Source organism: Typopeltis vanoorti, chromosome 10 (genome assembly GCF_054136105.1).
Source record: "Typopeltis vanoorti isolate ZY-2024b chromosome 10, IOZ_Tvanoo_1.0, whole genome shotgun sequence".
NCBI classification, from domain to species: Eukaryota; Metazoa; Arthropoda; class Arachnida; order Uropygi; family Thelyphonidae; genus Typopeltis; species Typopeltis vanoorti.
The window spans coordinates 18,989,669-19,012,341 of NC_143558.1; the positions used below are offsets into that span (position 1 = coordinate 18,989,669).

Sequence of the window (22,673 nt, forward strand, 5' to 3'; positions counted from 1 at the left end):
ACTTAAGAAACTGTGAGAAGACTGTATTAGAGATAACAAATTTACCATTGTCTGAGTTTGTATGACAGTATTATCAGAAAGGCTGAAGTGTTTATAATAACTTACTGATTTTGAATTTAAGTGTAAAATTTGTGATTCTAAATTAAATGTTTGTTTTTGTTTATCTAAAGTTGTATTTTGCCTGAATCTCTTTTACTGCACCATTCATAAAATATTCGAACCAAAGCGGGAGAGATAAATAAGTTAAATATACTCGGCCAGTATATACAATATTAACCTAAAAGGAGAGATAGTTGTGAGTTGGTTTTTCTTCAGTTCTTGAACTAATTCAGATATAGAGTGGTGCAGTCTTTAAATATAAATTTTCTCTCTATTTGAATTAGAAATCAACTTGCAACCTATCAACTAGTTAAGAACATCGTAATAGTAATCATGTTGGATCCAAAGTATAGATTGAGAAGAATTAGGATCCAACACATCTCCATAGTGCAATTGGAAGAATGATGGTATATTGCATCCTTCAATTAGAAAAGGCCTAAGTTTGATTCTTGTCATGACAAGAGGAATATTTATATTGAAGCCGATCTCATACAGAGATAGCAGGGTTTTTTCTCTGAGAAACTCTGGTTTTTCATCCCATGCACAGACAAATCAGTGAGAAAATTTAATTTACATCAAAAATTTAATCAAAAAATATTAATGGTAGCAGTGGGCAGTAAATGGCATTGTGTGTAGATAATGATGATTGTTGTGGCATTCTGTATAGTTAGTGAATTAACTGGTGAAGATGGAGAGTTGCAGTGTGCCCTCCCTCAGTGAGTCCTTGAACTCCTTGGAGTTCATGTAACAACAATTTCCACTTCTTCATTTTGGAGCAGTGAGATATGGTAGAAAAAGTTCAGTAATAAGTAACTGAATGATATGTGGAATCTAGAATATGCCCTATGAATAGTTTTGTGCAAATGTGGGTTGTAGAGTTAAAAATCTAGTTAAGAGAAATATATGAGAGGCTACACAATAGCTACTGGTTATGTGATACAGGTTGTACTGAAAATCTGTGAAGAAGAGAAGCTTATCATGTTGATGAAAAATGTGAAGTACTATTGTGAAGGAGTGAAACTTTTTGATAGGAACTAAAGAGTTGAGAGTCTTAAGTCTTACAGAGATAGTGAATAACTTCATGTTGGAGGTTTAATGGAATATTACAGCACTAGGAAAGGTTAAAAACAAATTTTAATGCTTCCAATATATCGTCTCAGCCACTGAGGCATCTTTGGAGATTACAATATTCAAGCTTTTCTGTGGTGCAGTGCCAGGAAAATATTATTCAAGAAGAAAAAGCTTTTTGAATAATATCGCTTATTAAAATTCACACTCAACCACACTACCAATAATAATACTAACAACTAAAATTACTAATATTTACTAAAATAGAGACTTGAGAATAAGCTACATGAAGCACTACTACTGCCATGTGCCACCTGTCACTAATATTAATGATGTAAGGCAAGATAGTAAACGTGTTGTAGAGAATGTACAAATAGTGTACAATATATAAATGAAAGTATGAAAGAAGTGACTGAAGGTAAGGTGGATGATGATGTGGCAGTGAGGCATGAAATAGCACACAAGGACAAAACATGAGCCAGAATGACTGGAGAAATGATTGACATGTGGTACAGCTGGATGGAGAATGAAATAAAAAGTGAATGGGAAAAGTATGAAAGCACAATAATCTGGGAGTAAAGAAAATAAAAAGTATTGTATGGAGATTCAACAATAGGAGGTGTACTTAATGGGAAGATGATGAAAGCATGTTTTCCATGTGCAGAGATCAAGGTGGAGTTGTTAGTTTGCAGAGGAAAGCGGAAGAATTCATTGTTTTGGCTGATGCAAATGATGTGATATGTGAGAAATATGTAGCGAGAGAAGATATAAAGGATTTGCTGATGGAAGCAAAAAAGGAAGGGTGAGAAAATGAGGATTGCAAATCCGCTGCCTTAGTATGATAGGACTGAATTGAGAAAAAGAATTGCTGATGAGTTAATGAGAAGATTGGTTAGGAAGAATTGTGTGCAGTTTATATGGAGTGAATTTGATGGATACAAACCATTCCAATGCATGATGGATTACATTGGAATAGTTTTAGAGCTAGATGTTTAGAGATTGTTGTTCAGTGAGATGTTGGAAGTATTTGAGAAGGTGGGGGGGGGGGGAGTCAAGTTTGGATTCAGCCAGCTCCAGGACAAATGTGTGTACACAGTAACACTTATGCGATATAGAATGCAGTTTCATTTATGAATGGGTTGGTAATGACATTATGCAAGGGTAACTCTGGGTCCAAGGAGATGCTGAAATGCATGTGTATGAATGCCAGAAGTATCAGATATAAAGAAGAGGAATTTTTTTCGCATTGTTCAGCTTGACTTGGCCAAAAATTATAGCAGTCAGTGAGATCTGGTTGACAGAAAATGATATGGTTACAGGGATCAAATGTAAAGGATACTGTATTTTTAGGGAGGATAAACAAAATAAGACATCATCATCAATTCTTTCCATGCCTACTGTCATGTAAGGCTGCAGAAGGAATAAGACAGAGCTGTAGTATTGCTGATGATAGCTGAAGAACTTCAACCAACAAAGATAAAAATTAAAGAGGATATTGGGTCTGGAGTAGGATCTGCAGGAAGATGTGGATGTCATGTATTTGAATGGATTAGTACAATGAGTGCAGGCCAAGCAATTATTGAGGATTCCTTCATGGCAGGGTGGAAGGGGACATGGCAAGGTAGAAGTGGAATTTATACAGTTGCTGAAGGATAATTACTTGAAACAGCATGTCATAAAGAGGACTGGGGTTTTAAGATTGCACTGCTGGATCTAGTAATAGCATCAGAAGATGTATCCCTAACTAAGCTAGACCCCCCTGGGGAATGTGACAGTGCAAACTTGTTCAGAGAGGTTACTAAAAAGGTGGAATTCTCTGTCAAGAAAGAGTTTATGGTAATTATGAGAGACTTAGAAGGCAGCTTAGAGCAGTGCTGTGGCTTAAGAAGCTATAAGAAAAGTATGTCGGTAGTACATAAGAAGTAGTAGGGATTATTTGAGAAAAGCAGCATCGAGCAGCATACCCACATTCAGGAGGATAAACCAAGTGGGGATTAAATGGATCAGAGATATAAAGAGGAGCTTCAGAAAAAAAAAAAAGAAAAAAAAAAAACATTGTGCAGAGCAATGTTTTTTTTTTTAATTTTAATAATAAATAAATTAATAAATTTATTTATTAATTGGTTACTAATTAGGAAAAAAAATAATTTTTTTATTTTTATTTTGTATAGGCAGCACCCCCACTTAAAATTTCACTGGCTGCCACTGATGCAGAGAATATAAAGAAAAAGATTGTGCATTTACTAAAAATAAAGAGCCAAAAGGCTTCATTTTGGTGTTGCAAAATTATATAAATCAAGTAGATATTAAATTCAGCATTATTTCAAAGCCGAATGCAGAAAACTATTAAAGTTTCATACGAAATATGACCAGAGAGCTTACTGGAAACACTCGCCGGCATTTACAAGTTGCCTTAGCATGGACATTATAGAAAACATGATCGCTTGCCCAAGCATCCATATATTTGCCTTCTATTGGTCCATTTTGATGAGGTTTCACTTGCCTGACAACTATTTTGAACTGGTTGGTTCTCCTCAGAGACCAGGCAGCTTGTTAACGTGCAGGGCTATCTCTCCAAAAACTCCAAAACCTCATACAATCCATCAGATTGTATGAGGTTTTTGTACTCGCCCAACAATTAGCGACCTGAAGGATCTTTTAACTAAACAGAACCACTCATATTCCAGGGAAAAGCATTCACCGACACGGCCCTGATAGAAGCTTGTGTAGAGGCTTAAGTGCTGTGAGGACATTATGTTGGAGGGTTAATGGATTTTTTACAACACTCAAAAAGAATTAAAATAGAATTTAATACTTCCTATATTTCGTCCTAGGACATCTACGGGATGTCCTAGGACGAAATATAGGAAGTATTAAATTCTAGGACATCTACGGGAATTACAAAAACAATTAATGTAACATGCACACAAAAACTTACAATACTAAGCCCAACCACGTGGGTGACACTAAAGTCCTATCTAGGTGGAGCGCCCTCTAAGGGCGGTAGTAGGTGGCCTGGAATGTAAGGGGGGGGGGCCTCTGGTGATGAGTGTTTCCTAAATCTTCGGAAGCTTAATGCAACCGTATTTATTAAGATTTGGTTGGTTTCTGAGAGCTGCTGCTCTAAGAAAAGTCTCTCTTTCTTGAATTTGCTGTGGTGGAGCATGGTGGTTTTCTTCCATGATACTCTGTGGGTGGTGTCCAAAACATGATCAGCCAAGCCTGAATGGCCATAGTTGTGTTTAACGATGTATGACTTGTGTTCCTCCAGGCGGATGGATGCTGATCTGCCTGTCTGTCCAAAGTACGCAAGCTTACAGGAACAGGGTACTTTGTAAACTCCAGGCAGAGAGAGAGGAGGGAGCTGATCTTTCGTAGAACGGATAAGGGTAGCAAGTTTGCAGTAGGGCTTATATGCTGTGTGTAGGTTATACTTTTTTAGTATCTTGGCTATTTTTTCCGAAGTGCCATGGATGTAGGGTATGGTGATGGCATTTTTAAAATCTTGTTGACAAGAGGGACGGGGAATGGGGGAGGAATTGATTATTTTTTTGATACTGTGTTCGCTGTAGCCAGTGGAGAGGAAAGTTCTGTGTATGTGGTTAAGCTCAGTAGTGAGGGCGGTTCCACTGGAACAAAGATTGTGGGCTCTCTTGGTAAGAGTTTTAATGATGCCATATTGTTGTGAGGGGTGGTGGTGGGAGAGTTTGTGAATGTATCTGCCTGTGTGTGTGGGTTAAAGGGGCAAAGCAAGAATGCTTTTCATCTTCCCCGTTATCTGTAGAGGACAGTGTAGGGATAAGGTGCTATTGAGCTATTAAAGCTCTGATCATGGCAAGAGGGTAACAGCAATAGCCGAGCCTCAGTTAGAACTTCATTGGCTAAAGCATTGCCATCCATTACTCTCCAAGAGTATTATTAATTACCGCATCTCACAGTCGATTCCTTCAATTCTACCCAAGTTGAATACCAAGGAACTCAAAGTGTCGGAGAGGTGTATTTTTTGTAAGCGAACTCTCAGTCGGTGTGTAAAGTATTTACTAAAATAAAGAGCCAAAAGGCTTCATTTTGGCAATGCAAAATTATACAAATCAAGTGGATATTAAATCCAGCATTATTTCAAAGCCAAATGCAGAAACTATGAAAGTTTCATATGAAATTTGACCAGAGAACTTACAGGAATACTACCAGTTCAAAACGGCTGTCAGGCCAGTGAAACCTTATCAAAATGGACCAATGGAAGGCAAATATATGAACGCTTGGGCAAGCGATCATGTTTTCTATAAGGTCTGTGCTAGGGCAACTCGTAAATGCGGTGAGTGTATTCCCGTAAGCTCTCTGGTCAAATTACGTATGAAACTTTCAAAATAATTTTCCTATCCAGCTTTGTTGGATCCATATAGAAGGATATAATGTTGAGGAATGACTGATGTTGAGAACAGCAAAAGGAAAATGTGAAGAAAAAAAAGGAGGGGTGGGAGGATGTATTGATACTTATGTTGTTAGGATATTTAGCTAGAGGAGAAATATAGATCATATTTTGTTTGAATTGCAGATTCTAAAAAGGAAATCTCAAAAGGCAGCTTTAGGGTATGTAGTATGAAAAATTTTAAGTGAATGACTTACCAGTTTTCAATCCCTCCATATTATCTTGTCCGCATAGAAGACCAGAACCAATATCTAATTCAATTTGATCCCTTCTTTGAACTATCTTAACAGTAGTACCAGACCTCTTCTCATTTTGGAAATCTACAATCAAATCAGATTTGATCATTTCTCTGAAATAATCAACAATAACTGCATAATTATTATCTTGACATCAGCTGTAACTAATCCATGACTATGGTCTCCACCATCATCATAATTATTATCTACTATTTCTATGAAGTGTCTGAGGAAGCTAGTTATAAAAAGTGTTTATCCACGTCCTTGCACACACACACACCCCATCTGCCGCCTTTAGCTCCTTTCTTAACACGTTCATTGCCAATCACGCGATATCGCGTGCTGCGAGTTCTCACCCACAGCCGATCATGTGTTATTGCGTGGATGTCGCTATCAAGTTTCTAAGCGGAATAGTATAGTGGCCACAGCGAAATGGCACATAATATTTATATTGGCCACTAAGGAAGGGATCGACTTTCGTGGAGTAGGGATGGCCTCCAGCCATTGTCTATTGTTTATGTTAGCCAGTGCGCACAGTGGTGGCGTTCGGACAAGGCGATGACGCGACGATTTTGTTTAGTTATTCGTTGATTTAGCGTGCTTGAAGTTTGGTTTTTATTTATTTTGAGTATTGTTTTTGTTTTATTTTTTAGTAAGTTCCCTATAAATGTTGAATTTTGATAATTATTTTTTTCTATTTGTATGTTATTTTTAAAAATTCTATGTGATTATAAAAGACTGATAATTAAAGTTATAATTATTATATTTAAATGTTTTTTATTTGTAAAATATATAACTTATTTGACCAAATTACATATCACGCGATATCGCATAATAGATATTTAGAGTACATAAATCCTATGTACATAATAATAAAAGCATATAAATAATATATTTAACTTATTTTGAGCGCAATAAAAATTAAATAAAAAAATAAAAAAAATTTGGCCACCACACGAAATTCCAATTTTCAGCTTGGCAATAAATGTGTTAACTCCAACTCCTTCATTATCCATTTCCGTCCCTGTCTGTTATTCCAGAATCTAAGTATTTTAATGTTCAGACCTACTGCTTAGAAAAATGGTTTCACTAACTTATTGTATTTAGTCCAGTTTGACTCTCTAACATAGTTTAACTAAAATAAATTCAGTTTGAATCTGTTCCAGAATTAATCTGTTGCTATTAAGTTTAATTTCTATTTGATTATTTGAAATAGCAGTTATGTTTTGACTTAATATAATTACAACTTCTATATTGAAATAAGTGATAATATAAATATTTCATTACTTTATATGCTTTATACAGGATGTTTTCACCAGCATTGATTAGTGAGTGGGTATCTATTGTGTATAAATCAAGTCATCCCAGGCAACCTGAACTAATGAAAATGGCAGCAGCAAGCTCTCTGACAACAGCCGGGTATTCTGTTATTGTGTACCTTACTTCCTGTGAAAAAAGAGATTTCAGTATCGTTAATTTATTCAGGTATGAAAAAATGCGTGTGTGTGAGAGAGAGAAAAAGTGTGATAATGGTTATAATATTGCTCATATATGTGTGTGCATGTGTATATACACGTGTGTATATATTATATATATATGGTAGCAAGGATTTGTCTTCATTGTGTTTTACATTCTTGCCATTAGTGCTCTCATTGAAATTGTAGCCATTCCATTATACTGTTCCTAGAGAATATTTGAATATTTTACATAGGCTAAATCATAAGAATATTGCTCAAGAATGTTATTTGCCTGGAGTAAGCGACCTAATTATAGCTGTTTATAATGAAAATGAGAAATTTCGATTCTTAATGCCAGCAAGAATGAATTCTGAATTTAAAATGGTTTTAAATCATTCAACTTCCAGATAGCCATATAAGTAATGTAGCAAATGACCTTCTGACCTAAGGTCCAATTCTCACCTTCCTGTGGTGCACCTTATTGGTAGATATCTGCCTTTTGCAACTTGCGATTTAACCAACCTAATTGTATTCCGAATGGGCCTAAACCAAAATACATAATGGTACAAGATGAAATGTCATGCCAACTGAGGTTTTATGTGGTTAAACAATGACCTTACTGTTTTTATTTGAGAACCATGGTGAACAATAAAAAGTCAGCTACTAACAAACCTAAATTCAACATTACCAGAATTCAAGACAGGTACCATCAGCATAATAAATATTGGAAAAGAAGTACAACTAGCAGAAGCATTAGAAAAGTACCACATCAACATACACAAAACAAAACTAAGAGTGACTCTTCTAAATCACAGCTATAAGATGTTATATTCATGTGGTAATAATCAAAGAAATGGAGAAATGTATTTAACACTAAACGCAGAGATAATCTGGAGCGGTAGCCAATTTCAGGTAGTTATATGGACAAACAGCAAAATGGGGAAGTGGACAGTGAGACTTATTTTTGCCCATGTTTTCACAAAGGGTTCTCCTAAGGAAGAAATGGGAGGAATTTTCAAGTCATGAGAGAAGGCAGCTGACATAAAGGAAAAGTTGGGCCGTATAGGAGATCAAAACAGCCTAGTAGGAGATGAATAATAGACATATAGAAATGGAAAAAACTTTGAGAAAAGAGCAAAGCTGATAATAATAGTAATAATAACGTAATAATAATAATTATTATTATTACGACCTCCAAGGAATCATCGAGGGAGGACACCTACTTACCCACTTCTACAACCCTCTCTCCACCACAAATAATAAACATACTGAAATGACACTGCCATCATCTATGGGAATGCCATCTACTTCCCACTGCCACCACTAGTATTTTTTTTTTGTCTATAAATTGCATGTGTTCTCAAGGCCAATTTGTCTGTATATGGGATGAAAAACCTGAGTTTCCAGGAGAAAAACCCTGCTGACTCTGTATGAGATCGGTTGATTCACCTTCAACTGAAAAAAGCCCATATAAAGATTCCTCTCATGACGAAGAGAGTCGAACTCAGACCTTTTTCAGTCGAAGGGGGCAATTTACCATCGTTCTTCCAGTTGCACTACAGAGGCGTTTAATTAGTGTTGCCAAATGAAAATTACTAAAAACAGCTAAATCTTAAAAAAAAAAAAAAGAGCTAAAAAGGAGTTAAAAATAAAAATTTGAAGCTAAAATTTTAAAAGTAGTAGCTGATGCTTTTAAGTTACATACTTTATTTAAGTTGAAGTCATACTTGCATATAAGTGGCTAAATACATCTTCCATGTGGTCTTCTGCACTTAATTCACAAACGTTTTCACTTAGATTTTCAGCTTTATTATATGTGGCCATCGTTCCAATATTACTCAGTGTAGATGCTGGTAAATGATAGTCTGTACAGTACTTATTGTTATGCCTGAGGCCATACTTGACTGACAAAATAGTTCTCAGCATTGGCAATTCCATCTTGTTTCTTAATTTAGTTTTAACTACATTCTTGAAACTAAAAATTCGTAAAATTTCCGCATTAGAATTTGGCAGGGGTGCTTAAGGGTCAAAGCTGTATAACTGAGAGGAGACCTCCACATAGCCTTTAAAGGAATGCGGAGAACCTACCAGGGCTTCTGACCTAATGTCCAATCCTCACCTTCTCGTGGTGCACCCTGTTGGGTATCTACTTGGATACTGAACGAACGAGGATGGCAATTTGGGATTTAGCCGACCAAATTGTATTCTTATTGGTTAAACCAAAATAAAAAATGATGATACGACATGACAAAATTTCATGGCAGCTGGGGCATCACCCGGTTAAACAAGGCCCCCGTTGTTTTCGCCAGGGAACCAGGGCGAACTGCGAAAAGTCAGCTACTGGAACAAATCTGAAAACAAACCCCAACTCAACATCACCAGAGATAAAGATCGGTACTATCAACATAAGAAGCCTGAATGGCAAAGAAATGGAGCTAGCTGAGGAATTAGGTAAGTACCAAATCGACATAATAAGTGTGACTATAACAAAAAAAGACAAAAACTGGTGAGATCTTTCTGAGCAATAAATACAAAATGTTATATTCAGGCAATGACAATAATGGAAAAGAAGGAGTAGCCATAGTATTCAACACAAAATATGAGGCTAATCTTCTTGAATGGCAGTCAGTCTCAAGTAGAGTAATGTGGGCAAATATGAGAATGGGGAACTGGACAATGAGACTTATTTGTGCCTATAGTCCCACAGAAGGTTCTACTAAGGTAGAAGTGGAGGAATTTTTTGAGGCTTTAGAAAAAGCAACTGACACAATGAAAAAGGAAAAGTTGGTCCTTGTTGGGGATCTAAATAGCAGAGTAGCAAATGATTGTGAGACATACTGAAATATTATGGGAAAATTTGGAGAAAAGAGCAAAGCTAATAATAATGGCAAATATCTGTTGGATTTCAGCTCAGGACATGGACTGGTTATTACTAACACCATGTTCAAACATAAAAATGTGCACAAATTCACATGGAGAGAAGAGGCAAGGAATAAGAAAAGCCTCATTGACTATGTTATTGTTGATAGCGATGTTTTCTCCCTGGTGCAGGACACCAGAGTACAGAGGATTTGAAATTGGAAGTGATCACTATTTAGTCTTGAGCAGGATAAAATTGAATTTCATATTGAAAAGAATAACATGTAAGAAAGTTTTAAAGCGAATAAAAGTTGAGCGGCCCTCTCATGTTAACTGTAGACTAAAATACACAAAGATTATTGAAGAAAAAATGAAAGAGTTTGAGAACAGGAATCAAACCTTGGAGATTCATTGGCAAACTCTGAAGAAAATATTGATTGATTCTGCCAGAGAGGCATGTGGTGAGGTTGTCTGCAAGGATAAAAAAATTAGAATTTCCTGGTTGACACAGGAAGTTAAAGAGGCAGTGAAGGAAAAGAAGAAAGCATATCAAAAGTTCCTGTCAAATAAGTCAGCTTGTGCTCTTAGAGAATACAGAGACAAATGCAAGAATGCTAAACACTGTGTAAAACTAGCTAAACAAAAGTCATGGGAGGACTTTGGCAAGAATATAGAAAATAAATATCAAGAAGGTGGCAAAATATTCTGGAGGTTTGTTGAAGAAGCTTAGGAATGGAGGAAAGACTGCTGTAAAAGGAGTTAGAGATGATAAAGGTGACATGAAAACAGGAGAAAAAGATATCCTTGAAGTATGGAGTAATTACTTTGAAAAACTGCTAAATGAAACAAGCAGTGATTACAGCACAGTGGTAAAAAACACTGACCAGGCATGCAGTCAGGAATACATATCCATACTTGAAGTAGAAAAAGCCATCAAAGGCTTGAAATGTGGAAAGGCAGCAGGAGTAGATGATATTCGACCAGAAATGCTGAAGTATGATGGTATAAGAGTCTTACAGGGACTGCACTGCATAGTCCAGAAAGCCTGGACAGAGGGACGAATTCCCGATGATTGGAGTAGAGCTCTCATAGTACCCATATATGAAAAGGGAAATAAAACTGAATGTGAGAATTACAGAGGTATTTCCCTACTGAGTGTTCCTGGCAAGATCTATGCAAGTATACTTGAGAAACGGTTGAGAAAAATTGTGGAAGAAAAGCTTGGTGAAGAACAAGTTGGATTCAGGCCAAATAGAGGCTGTCAGGATCAGATCTTCACTTTACGACAAATAGTCAAGAAAGCATGGGAATATAACAAAGATCTGTATTTAAGTTTTGTCGATTTGGAAAAGGCATATGACAAGGTGCCAAGAGAGAAACTATTCAATATGCTACAGTTATATGGTGTCAATGGGGCATTATATCAAGCAATATTTAGTCTTTATTTGAGTTGTAAGTCAGCAGTTAGAATTGAAGGAAGTACAGGAAGATGGTTTAATGTTAAATCTGGTGTGATACAAGGATGTACGTTATCCCCTCTGTTATTCATTATCTATATGGATCACATTATGAAGGAAAGTGGTATTAAATATGTTATCAAAATTGGAGATGTCAGTGTCAGCTCTTTGCTTTATGTGGATGATGTTATACTTCTAAATAAATCCGCTACAAGTCTGCAAGCTTCTCTGACTAAATTGAATAGCTGTTGTAATAGATATGGTATGAAGGTCAGCAATAAAAAGACAAAGAGAATGAAAATAGGCTGAATCAACTGTGTTGTGAACGGAGAACCTGTGGAACAAGTGAAACATTTCAGCTACTTAGGCACAATTTTTACTGAAGATGGTAAATTAAATATAGAAATAGACAACAGAATCAGCAAAGCTGGTATGGTGGGAAGTCGATTGAATAAATTTGTATGGAATGAGAGGGAAATACCAGAACACTAAATTAGCTCTATATTAGACAGTATTCAAGCCAATTTTAACTTATGGGTCTGAGAGCTGTGTCAGAAGTAAAACACTTGACCAAAGACTAGAGACCGTAGATATGAGAGTCCTTAGAAAGATTAGAGGCGTGAACAGATGGCATCAATGGCAATATCATATTAAAAATGAGGATATTAGGAAAGAACTTGACATTGTCAACATCCAGGAATGCGTTATCTGAGCTAATCTCAGGTGGTGTGGTCACTTAAACAGAATATGTGAAGAAAGATTAGCAAAACAAGTGTTCTGTGTGCATGGTTGGCAGCAAAACGACCCAGAGGAAGACCAATATATAGGTGGATTGATACGGTACAAAGTGCCTTAGACGATAGAAATATAAGATCTGATAATGTTGGAGTCTTGACAAGTAACAGACTGATTTGGAGGAAAATTGTAGATAGGAAGTTAGTAATGATGTAATTTTTTACATGTAGTACTATCATATCCTGTACACCCCTTGAGGGTACATGGCAGGAATTTGATGATGATGATTTTGGCAGTATTAATAAATTTATAGCACACTGAGCAATTTCTTTAAATGGATTCATTCGAAAAGGCATCTTTATATTCTCTTACTTCAGTCCAGAATAGCTCAGTGTTTTCTAAATTTGTCCATTTATTTAAGTGGTATTCAGCTCTGGTACTGTACTGTACTGGTATTCAGCAGCAGCAGCAAAATATTTTTCTGTTTTCCGCATTATTTCTAAAATGGGAGTAACAGGTTCTTTTATATGTTTTAGGGTATTGTCAACAGAAAAAGAAGACGTCATTCTTGAAATATTCAAGTTTTCAGGCAAAGGTTGCCTGAAAACTTGAATAGAATAAACTGTTTGAAGAGACCAAGAAGAAACTGTCTTGCTCTACTTCTAAGATTTCGTTCATCATTTTGCGTTATTTTCTTTTGTATCATCAACTCTGAAATTTTTCTTTCAAATCTGTAACCGAGATTTGGATTGGGATCCAAATAGTCATCAATCTCTGACTCTAGAGGGTCAACTGTGCATGATGGTAGCACTTACATATTAGCAATAGAGCGAATCAAACGAGAAAGGTCTTCGAATAATCTCATCCTATCCGCACTGTTAGATTCGAATATTTGTTAACTTGCTGAACTTGAACCAGAACAGGATGCAAAAATAAAAGGTACAACAGATTCCTTTAATCTTCGTATATCTCCCACAAAATTTGAGCTTTGTAACATTTCTCAGTTACACTCATGGCTTCAAAGTGAGTTTTTAATTCCAACCACTGGCTGAGAATTCTATCTACTGCAGGTTCAATGGAGAGCCACCATGTTGCACAATTGCTTACATCAGAGGAGCATCATTTTTGTTGATAGTTTGATATAGTTCGCCCACCGTTTGTAGATCTCTCCTTGGCATTTTGCCAAGAATAGTCGATTCATGCTGAAGGGGAGAAAGAAATGAAGATGTACGAATTGGTCGCCAACATGCGAAATCACATGCTTTCTTGTCTGTCGCTGTACTAGTACTAGCTTGATTTTTGTTGTCACTTTTATGCATTATTTTTTTATTATTAATTTGTATGATGGATCCAGTTCTTTTTTGATAAATGTTTCAGTAACTCTTGCAAAAGAATATTGAATAATGTGCTGACATTCTGCGAAAAAAGAATCGTCTCCTTGTTCCTCTTTCTCAAGTCATAAAACCTGCAAGTGCAATTGCGGATATATCGGGGTCGACTGTTAAAAGAATTCATAGGGAATCAAAAGGTGAAGGTAAGCCAAAATTTAAATCTCCTGTAAAAAAAAAAGCGCCAGATTAAAGAAAACCATCGAAACCGTAGCTTTGAATGATTTTGATGTAGACGTTATAAGAAGAACTATTCACGAATTTTACGTGGTCGAGAAAAGAGTGCCAACTGTTCCGAAATTGATTCCTGTGCTTAAAGAAAAAATTAATTTTCCTTGGAAAAGAGAAACTTTAAGAAAAATACTTCATGAAATCAGATTTTGTTTTAAAAAGTCCCAGAATAAAAGGAAACTTATCATGGAGTGAAGTGACATTGTTTTATCTAGAACGCAGTATTTGAGAGCAATAAGACGTTTCAGGGAGGAGAAAAATCCGATTGTGTATCTAGATGAAACTTGGATTGATAGTAATTTAACTTATGGAAAATGTTGGTCCGTCTAAAGAAGAATGTGGAGTGATAAAAACCTGAAATGCCTCGCGGCGCATAATAATTTTGTGTGCGGGTGTAGAAATGGGTTTTTTACCGAATTCAAACTTACTATACCAAGCCAATTACCATAGGCAAATGAATTCTACAATCTTCGAAAAGTGGGCAGAAGAAAAACTGATTCCAAACCTTCCTAAAAATGCTGTTGTTATAATTGATAACGCTCCATATTTCCATTAAACAAAATTCCAAATTGGTCTAATAAGAAGCAAGTTCTTATGGATTGGCTCTCTGCAAATAACATTTCTCATTCCCCAGATATGCGAAAAATTGAATTGCTTAATTTGGTCAAATGAAACTCGCCCACAACTAAACTATTTAAATTCTACACAATGCTCAAAGAGCATGGATTTCTAGCTTTGAGGCTACCACCATATCATTGCAATATTAATGCTATTGAGTATGTTTGGGCAGAAGTGAAAAGTTTCATTCGCCAACGCAACGTAACTGGAGATATTGACATGTCGAAACTTTTTAAGCTTTCAGAATAGGCGATTGAAAGTATTACAGTTCAAAACTGGGGAAAATATTGCTTTCATGTCACTTCATTGGAAAATATGTATTGGGACAGAGATGGAATTATCAAAGAATTATGCCAACCTTTGGTGATCAGTTTAAATGAAAGTGATGGCGATTCGGACACTGATTCAGATGACTATGAAGATTAAAAGGATTTGATAATGGTATTTTTTTCCAACCTTTTTTTTACATGGGTTTGTTAAAAGAGTTGCAATAAGTCCTAAATAATTAATTGGTTTAGGACATTAAAGTGTTTCAGTTCTCTCAACTGTAAGTTTAGAATATCTAAGCTCATTTGAAAAAATTTCTGTTTTTCTGTATAATTATTTTTATTTTATAGAAAACTTTCTTAAAAATAAACTTAGTTAAATTTTTGTTTTATGCTATACCTTTTTTAATTTTGTTAATACTCTACATACATTTTTCCAACTGTTATACTAGCAAAATAGTTACACTTTTAAAAATTACAATGTTCGTAAAAGAAAAGCTAAATTTTCCGACCTGTAATAATAAACAAACATATCCCAGAAGACAGATTGATTACCCTATTATCAGAAAATGGATTCTCCTTTTTCTGACATGCGCAGAAGTGTCGAGGGACCTCTAATGGGTGGCGAACTATACAGCTCTTTGTATGCTGCTTGTCTTGAAGAAGAATGTGAAAACCACTTATACGTTTCGGCAACTAAAAATTCTAATTTTCTTGGGAGAGATTCTGCACAAGTGTGAGACATTGCCAGTTATAATGAATGGCATACACATCTAATTAAAATTAAGGAGGGAATATATGCCTTCAGTTGTTCATAAATGTCATTATTGACACCAACCATAACACTGCCGTTGTCTATACCAATTGCAATGAAATTTTTAATGCCCAGTTTCTTGGCCAAGAGCTCTGTTTTCAGTGCAGCCATAATACCACTAGTGTCACACTTTTCTAGAACCACCATGCTCAGAAATGTATGCATAATTTTGTCGAATTTCTTGCTATAATAAATGATGGCCATTCCTAAAATCTTATTCACTATGATATCATTCAATTAGTCTATTAGCAAGCTGAAATTTTCATCTCCAATGTCCGCAATTAGATCTTCAAAATGCTCACTTAGAATATTCTTTACAATTGCAGAGCACTTAGTTCGGTGCATTTTTACCTTTGGCATAATTTGACTGTCTGGGATGATATTTTTGCAAAGATCTACTAGATGATCGCAACTGTTGAATGATGAGTGACAACAAAGAAATAATGCTAACCTACCTTCAAAGTTTGCGGTCTCATCAGACTTTTTTCAGAAGCATATTTGTAATAGGAACAGCCATAAGACTGTTCTGCCGCAAGATGTTTCTTATTTTTGCTATGCTTTACAAGCTGACAATATTTAGCAGCTATATCACATCTGCAAAACTTACAGTGGCTTTTTGTAGCGTCACCAAAAACTTCAACCATTTGCAACCACTCCCTCCTAAATTTCTGCTCGTAAGCTTTATTTTTCTCTTTGCTCATTTTTGAAGAAGGGTATACAACTCTTTACTGCAGTGAATTATGATCAGGCTTTGAAAACTTCCCACTCGCTATCTCAACTACTAACCAGAACACTGTGCAAAGACTAACTTGTAGCAGTGCTATCAACTTTAAGGTGACAAAATGGGCAGACTGTTGGGCCACATGACTGATTGATGTCATCATGCGTCCAATCAGTTCAAATGGCATGCGTTTGAAACGTGTACGATGCTCACACCAAACGTACAATATAATTCCTTATAAAATGTGAACATCTGGAAAACTTTTAAAACAATTTCTTTAACAGTAAGTTATAAAAACAACTAAAAAGAGCTGAAACTAGTTCTGAAGGAGCTAGATTTGGAGCTAGGTGCTAGATTAAAATTTTTAGAGCTAGGGAAGAAAAAAAGAGCTAGATCTAGCTCCAAAAGAACTAAATTAGCAACACTGCGCTTAATGAATGCATCTAATGAATTTCTGTTGAACTATGTATTACTATTACTATGTTCCAACATAAAAATGTACCCAAATTCACATGGAGAAATTCTCACTCAAGAAATAAGAAAATGGCTATGTCATTGTTAATGGCTATATCATCATTATGCGGGGTGCTTAAGGGTCAAAGCTGTATAACTGAGAGGAGACCTCCACATAGCCTTTAAAGGAATGCGGAGAACCGACCAGGGCTTCTGACCTAATGTCCAATCCTCACCTTCTCGTGGTGCACCCTGTTGGGTATCTACTTTGATACTGAACGAACGAGGATGGGCTGGCAATTTGGGATTTAGCCGACCAAATTGTATTCCTATTGGTTAAACCAAAATAAAAAATGATGGTACAACATGACAAAATTTCATGCCGGCTGGGGCGTCGCCCGGTTAAACAAGGCCCCCGTTGTTTTTGCCAGGGAACCAGGGCGAACAGCGAAAAGTCAGCTACTGGAACAAATCTGAAAACAAACCCCAACTCAACATCACCAAAGTTAAAGATCGGTACTATCAACGTAAGAAGCCTGAATGGCAAAGAAATGGAGCTAGCTGAGGAAGTAGATAAGTACCAGATCGACATAATAGGGGTGACTGAAACAAAAAAGACCAAAACTGGTGAGATCTTTCTGAGCAATAAATACAAAATGTTATATTCAGGCAATAACAATCAAGGAAAAGAAGGAGTAGCCATAATATTCAACACAAAATACGAGGCTAATCTTCTTGAATGGCAGTCAGTCTCAAGTAGAGTAATGTGGGCAAATATGAGAATGGGGAACTGGACAATGAGACTTATTTGTGCCTATGGTCCCACAGAAGGTTCTACTAAGGTAGAAGTGGAGGAATTTTTTGAGGCTTTAGAAAAAGCAACTGACAAAATGAAAAAGGAAAAGTTGGTCCTTGTTGGGGATCTAAATAGTAGAGTAGGAAATGATTGTGAGACATACAAAAATATTTTGGGAAAATTTGGAGAAAAGAGCAAAGCTAATAATAATGGCAAATATCTGTTGGATTTCTGCTCAGGACATGGACTGGTTATTACTAACACCATGTTCCAACATAAAAATGTGCACAAATTCACATGGAGAGAAGAGGCTAGGAATAAGAAAAGTCTCATTGACTATGTTATTGTTGATAGTGATGTTTTCTCCCTGGTGCAGGACACCAGAGTGTACAGAGGATTTGAAATTGGAAGTGATCACTATTTAGTCTTGAGCAGGATAAAATTGAATTTCATATTGAAAAGAATAACATGTAAGAAAGTTTTAAAGCGAATAAAAGTTGAGCAGCTCTCAGATGTAAACTGTAGACTAAAATACAGAAATATTATTGAAAAGAAAATGAAAGAGTTTGAGAACAGGAATCAAACCTTGGAGATTCAGTGGCAAACTCTAAAGGAAACATTGATTGATTCTGCCAGAGAGGCATGTGGTGAGGTTGTGTGCAAAGATAAAAAAATCAGAACTCCCTGGTGGACACAGGAAGTTAAAGAGGCAGTGAAGGAAAAGAAGAAAGCATATCAAAAGTTCCTGGCAAATAAGTCAGCTTTTACTCTTACAGAATACAGAGACAAATGTAAGAAAGCTAAACAGTGTGTAAAACTAGCTAAACAAAAGTCATGGGAGGACTTTGGCAAGAATATAGAAAATAAATATCAAGAAGGTGGCAAAATATTCTGGAGGTTGTTGAAGAAGCTTAGGAATGGAGGAAAGAGTGCTGTAAAAGGAATTAGAGATGATAAAGGTGAAATGAAAACAGGAGAAAAAGATATCCTTGAAGTATGGAGTAATTACTTTGAAAAACTGCTAAATGAAACAAGCAGTGATGACAGCACAGTGATAAAAAACACTGACCAGGCATGCAGTCAGGAATACATATCCATACTTGAAGTAGAAAAAGCCATCAAAGGCTTGAAATGTGGAAAGGCAGCAGGAGTAGATGATATTCGACCAGAAATGCTGAAGTATGGTGGTATAAGAGTCTTACAGTGGCTGCACTGCATAGTTCAGAAAGCCTGGACAGAGGGACGAATTCCCGATGATTGGAGTAGAGCTCTCATAGTACCCATATATAAAAAGGGAAATAAAACTGAATGTGAGAATTACAGAGGTATTTCCCTACTGAGTGTTCCTGGCAAGATCTATGCAAGTATACTTGAGAAGCGGTTGAGAAGAATTGTGGAAGAAAAGCTTGGTGAAGAACAAGCTGGATTCAGGCCAAATAGAGGCTGTCAGGATCAGATCTTCACTTTACGACAAATAGTCGAGAAAGCATGGGAATATAACAAAGATCTGTATTTAAGTTTTGTCGATTTGGAAAAGGCATATGACAAGGTGCCAAGAGAGAAGCTATTCAATACGCTGCAGTTATATGGTGTCAATGGGGCATTATATCAAGCAATACTTAGTCTTTATTTGAGTTGTGAGTCTGCAGTTAGAATTGAAGGAAGTACAGGAAGATGGTTTAATGTTAAATCTGGTGTGAGACAAGGATGTACGTTATCCCCTCTGTTATTCATTATCTATATGGATCACATTATGAAGGAATGTGGTATTAAACCTGATATCAAAATTGGAGATGTTAATGTCAGCTCTTTGCTTTATGCGGATGATGTTATACTTCTAAATAAATCCGCTACAAGTCTGCAAGATTCTCTGACTAAATTGAATAGCTGTTGTAATAGATATGGTATGAAGGTCAGCAATAAAAAGACAAAGACAATGAAAATAGGCAGAATCATTGAAAATGTCAACTGTGTTGTGAATGGAAAACCTGTGGAACAAGTAAAACATTTCAGCTACTTAGGCACAATTTTTACTGAAGATGGTAAACTAAATATAGAAATAGACAACAGAATCAGCAAAGCTGGTATCGTGGGAAGTCAATTGAATAAATTCATATGGAATAAGAAAGAAATTAGTCGGAACACTAAATTAGCTGTATACAAGACTGTGTTCAAACCAATTTTAACTTATGGATCTGAGAGCTGGGTCAGAAGTAAAACACTTGACCAAAGACTAGAGACCGCAGATATGAGAGTCCTGAGAAAGATTAGAGGTGTGAACAGATGGCATCAATGGCAATATCATATTAAAAATGAGGATATTAGGAAAGAACTTGACATTGTCAGCATCCAGGAATGCGTTAGCAGAGCTAATCTCAGATGGTATGGTCACTTAAATAGAATGGGAGAGGAAAGATTAGCAAAACAAGTGTTCTCTGCCAGGTTGGCAGGAAAACGACCCAGAGGAAGACCAAGATATAGGTGGATTGATACGGTACAAAGTGCCTTAGACGATAGAAATATAAGATCTGATAATGTTGGAGTCTTGACAAGTAACAGACTGATTTGGAGGAAAATTGTAGATAGGAAGTTAGTAATGATGTAATTTTTTCATGTAGTACTGTCATATCCTGTACACCCCTTGAGGGTACATGGCAGGAATCTGATGATGATGATGATGATGATCATCATTATGCAGGTTTAGATGATGAAACCTATGCAAGAATTTGAAAGAGGAAATGATTGCCATTTAGTTCTGAGCAGGATGAAATAGAATATCATATTGAAAAGAAATAAAGAACCAATAGTGAGTATTCGAGATATAGAGGCTTGATTTTACTAAGAATATAGAAGATAATGGCAAAATGTTCTTGAGGCTATTGAAAGATATTAGAAATGGAGGAAAGAGTACTATAAAAGGAATCAGAGATAATATAGCTGACTTAAAAACTGAAAATAAAAATATTCTAGATGTCTGAAGTAATTAGTTTGAAAGATTGCTAAATGAAACAAGCAGAAACAGTATGTTGATATAAAATATTCAAGAGATATGCAATTTGAAATACATAATCAATGCCAGAGGTTTAAAAAAAAAAAAAAACATTCAAAAACCTGATAGCTCAAATATGAAGATATGAGTTTTTACAGGTGACTGTGCTGCATAATTCAGATGCCCTGGTCAGAAGTTCAAAATTCAAAGAGTATTCCAGGTAAGATTTATGCGAATATACTTGAAAAGAGATTTTAAAAAATTGAAGAAGATGAAGCTGGAGAAGAAAAAGCTGGTTTTTAGCCAAATAGAGGTTGTCAAATCAGATTTTCATTAAAGAGAAAATCTAATCCTGAAAATCTCTATTTGGCAACCACTAACGACAGATCATTTTACCTAGGATCTGTGTTTAGGTTTTGTAGCTCTATTTTGAAAAACCATGTGAAAGGTTCAAGGAGGAAAAGTGTTCAAAATGCTACAATTATACAGTGTAAACAGGACATTATGCCGAGCAGTACCTAGTCTCAAATACAGAAATAGAATATGGTTTGTTGTAATATCGCATGTAAGACAAGTGTGTATACGATATGTTCACTGTTATTCATAATCTATACAAGCCAGATTATAGAACAAGATCCCTTGGCCTTGTTCTATTTATATTTATTTTATTTATTTATATTTTTATATATATATTTATTTATTTTCTTAAATTTTAGTTATATTTATTTGTTTTATATTAATTGTCTCAATCATTGCACTTTGACAGAAGGCAAAGTGCCTTCTGTCAATCAAACTCTGCAAGTGGCATGCCCTCAGTCAATCTTCATAATGTACACAGTACAGACCTGATATGATTTTTGTTATCTGCCTCTGTACCCTTTTCAGGTTGCCTCATGCTGCTTCAAGTTTCAGTGACCAAATTTGAGCATAGCAATCCATATGTGGTCTGAATCGAGGCTTTATACAGTGGAATCTCCACTCTTTTATCTCACCTGGTCTTGTAACATTTCTCTTGGTTACTTTCGCTACCTTCACAATATCATCCCAAAAATTCAAATTTTTATCAACTATCACTCTAGCATTAGGGATTGCAATACCAGCAAATTAATTACTTTTTACCGGTACATGGAGCAAAAACCCTTTAAAAATGACCGATATTTCAGTGAATCAAGACATTGTAATGCCTGTTGTAATTATTATTATTAACATCCAACCTCCATGGAGTCAGAGACTAATCATGGAAGATACACACTATCACACACAAAGCTCATCCAACTGTGCCTTAAACTTATGCAATGTGTCTACATTCACAACACAATCAGGCAATGCATTCCACTCACCAACCACTCTCTATACAAAGACCCTTCTCCTCACTCCTCTGCTCACACACTCCTTATAGAGTTTCCAGGTATGGCCTCTTGTTTTGCACCCTCTTCCATTCTATGAAGAATCTCTTCCATGTCATCTTGATAACAACCACTGACTAATTTATATGTCTCAATCTTATCCCCATCCTTCTCCCCCTCCTATTCATGAGGCTTTGCAATTTATATTCCCTCAATCTGTCCTTGTACTGCACATCTCAAAGACCACTGACCACCTTTGCAAATCTTCTCTGAAACCTTTATAACATATTTTTGTCACTATGAAAACTTCGTGACCTAATCTGTGCACAATAACCCATGATGAGAGAGCTCCAATAGCAAAGTTTAGTTTAAAAAAATAACGATGTTAATTAAAAATTGTGTTAGAATTAGATTGCACTGTGGTGTTAATTAGATTTAAGTTTATCATCAAATTCCTGACATGTAGTCTCAAGGGATGTACAGGATATGATAGTATACTACATGAAAAACTTACATCATTACTAACTTTGTATCTACAGTTTTCCTCCAAATCAATCTCTTGCTTGTCAAGACTCCAACATTATCAGATCTTACATTTCTATCTTCTAAGGCACTTTTTACCACATCAATCCACCTGTATCTTGGTCTCATTCGGGGTCTTTTTCCTGCCAACTTGACAGAGACCACTAGTTTTGCAAATCTTTCCCCTCC

At 36.0% G+C, this 22,673-nt stretch overlaps 1 protein-coding gene across 4 annotated transcripts in view; it reads left to right on the forward strand.

The window, feature by feature from the left end:
- The window catches only part of LOC150102203 (tRNA (32-2'-O)-methyltransferase regulator THADA-like), a 424,395-nt gene that overhangs the window by 298,236 nt on the left and 103,486 nt on the right, over positions 1 to 22,673 (forward strand). For all 4 annotated transcript variants that reach the window (XR_016548929.1, XM_090399010.1, XM_090399012.1 and 1 more), the window contains one exon: positions 7,138 to 7,317. Coding sequence is in view for 3 of the 4 variants with exons in the window: in XM_090399010.1 (XP_090255136.1) it covers positions 7,138 to 7,317 (180 nt within the window). In the remaining variant the exon portion in view is untranslated. The remainder of the gene's footprint in view (positions 1 to 7,137; positions 7,318 to 22,673) is intronic.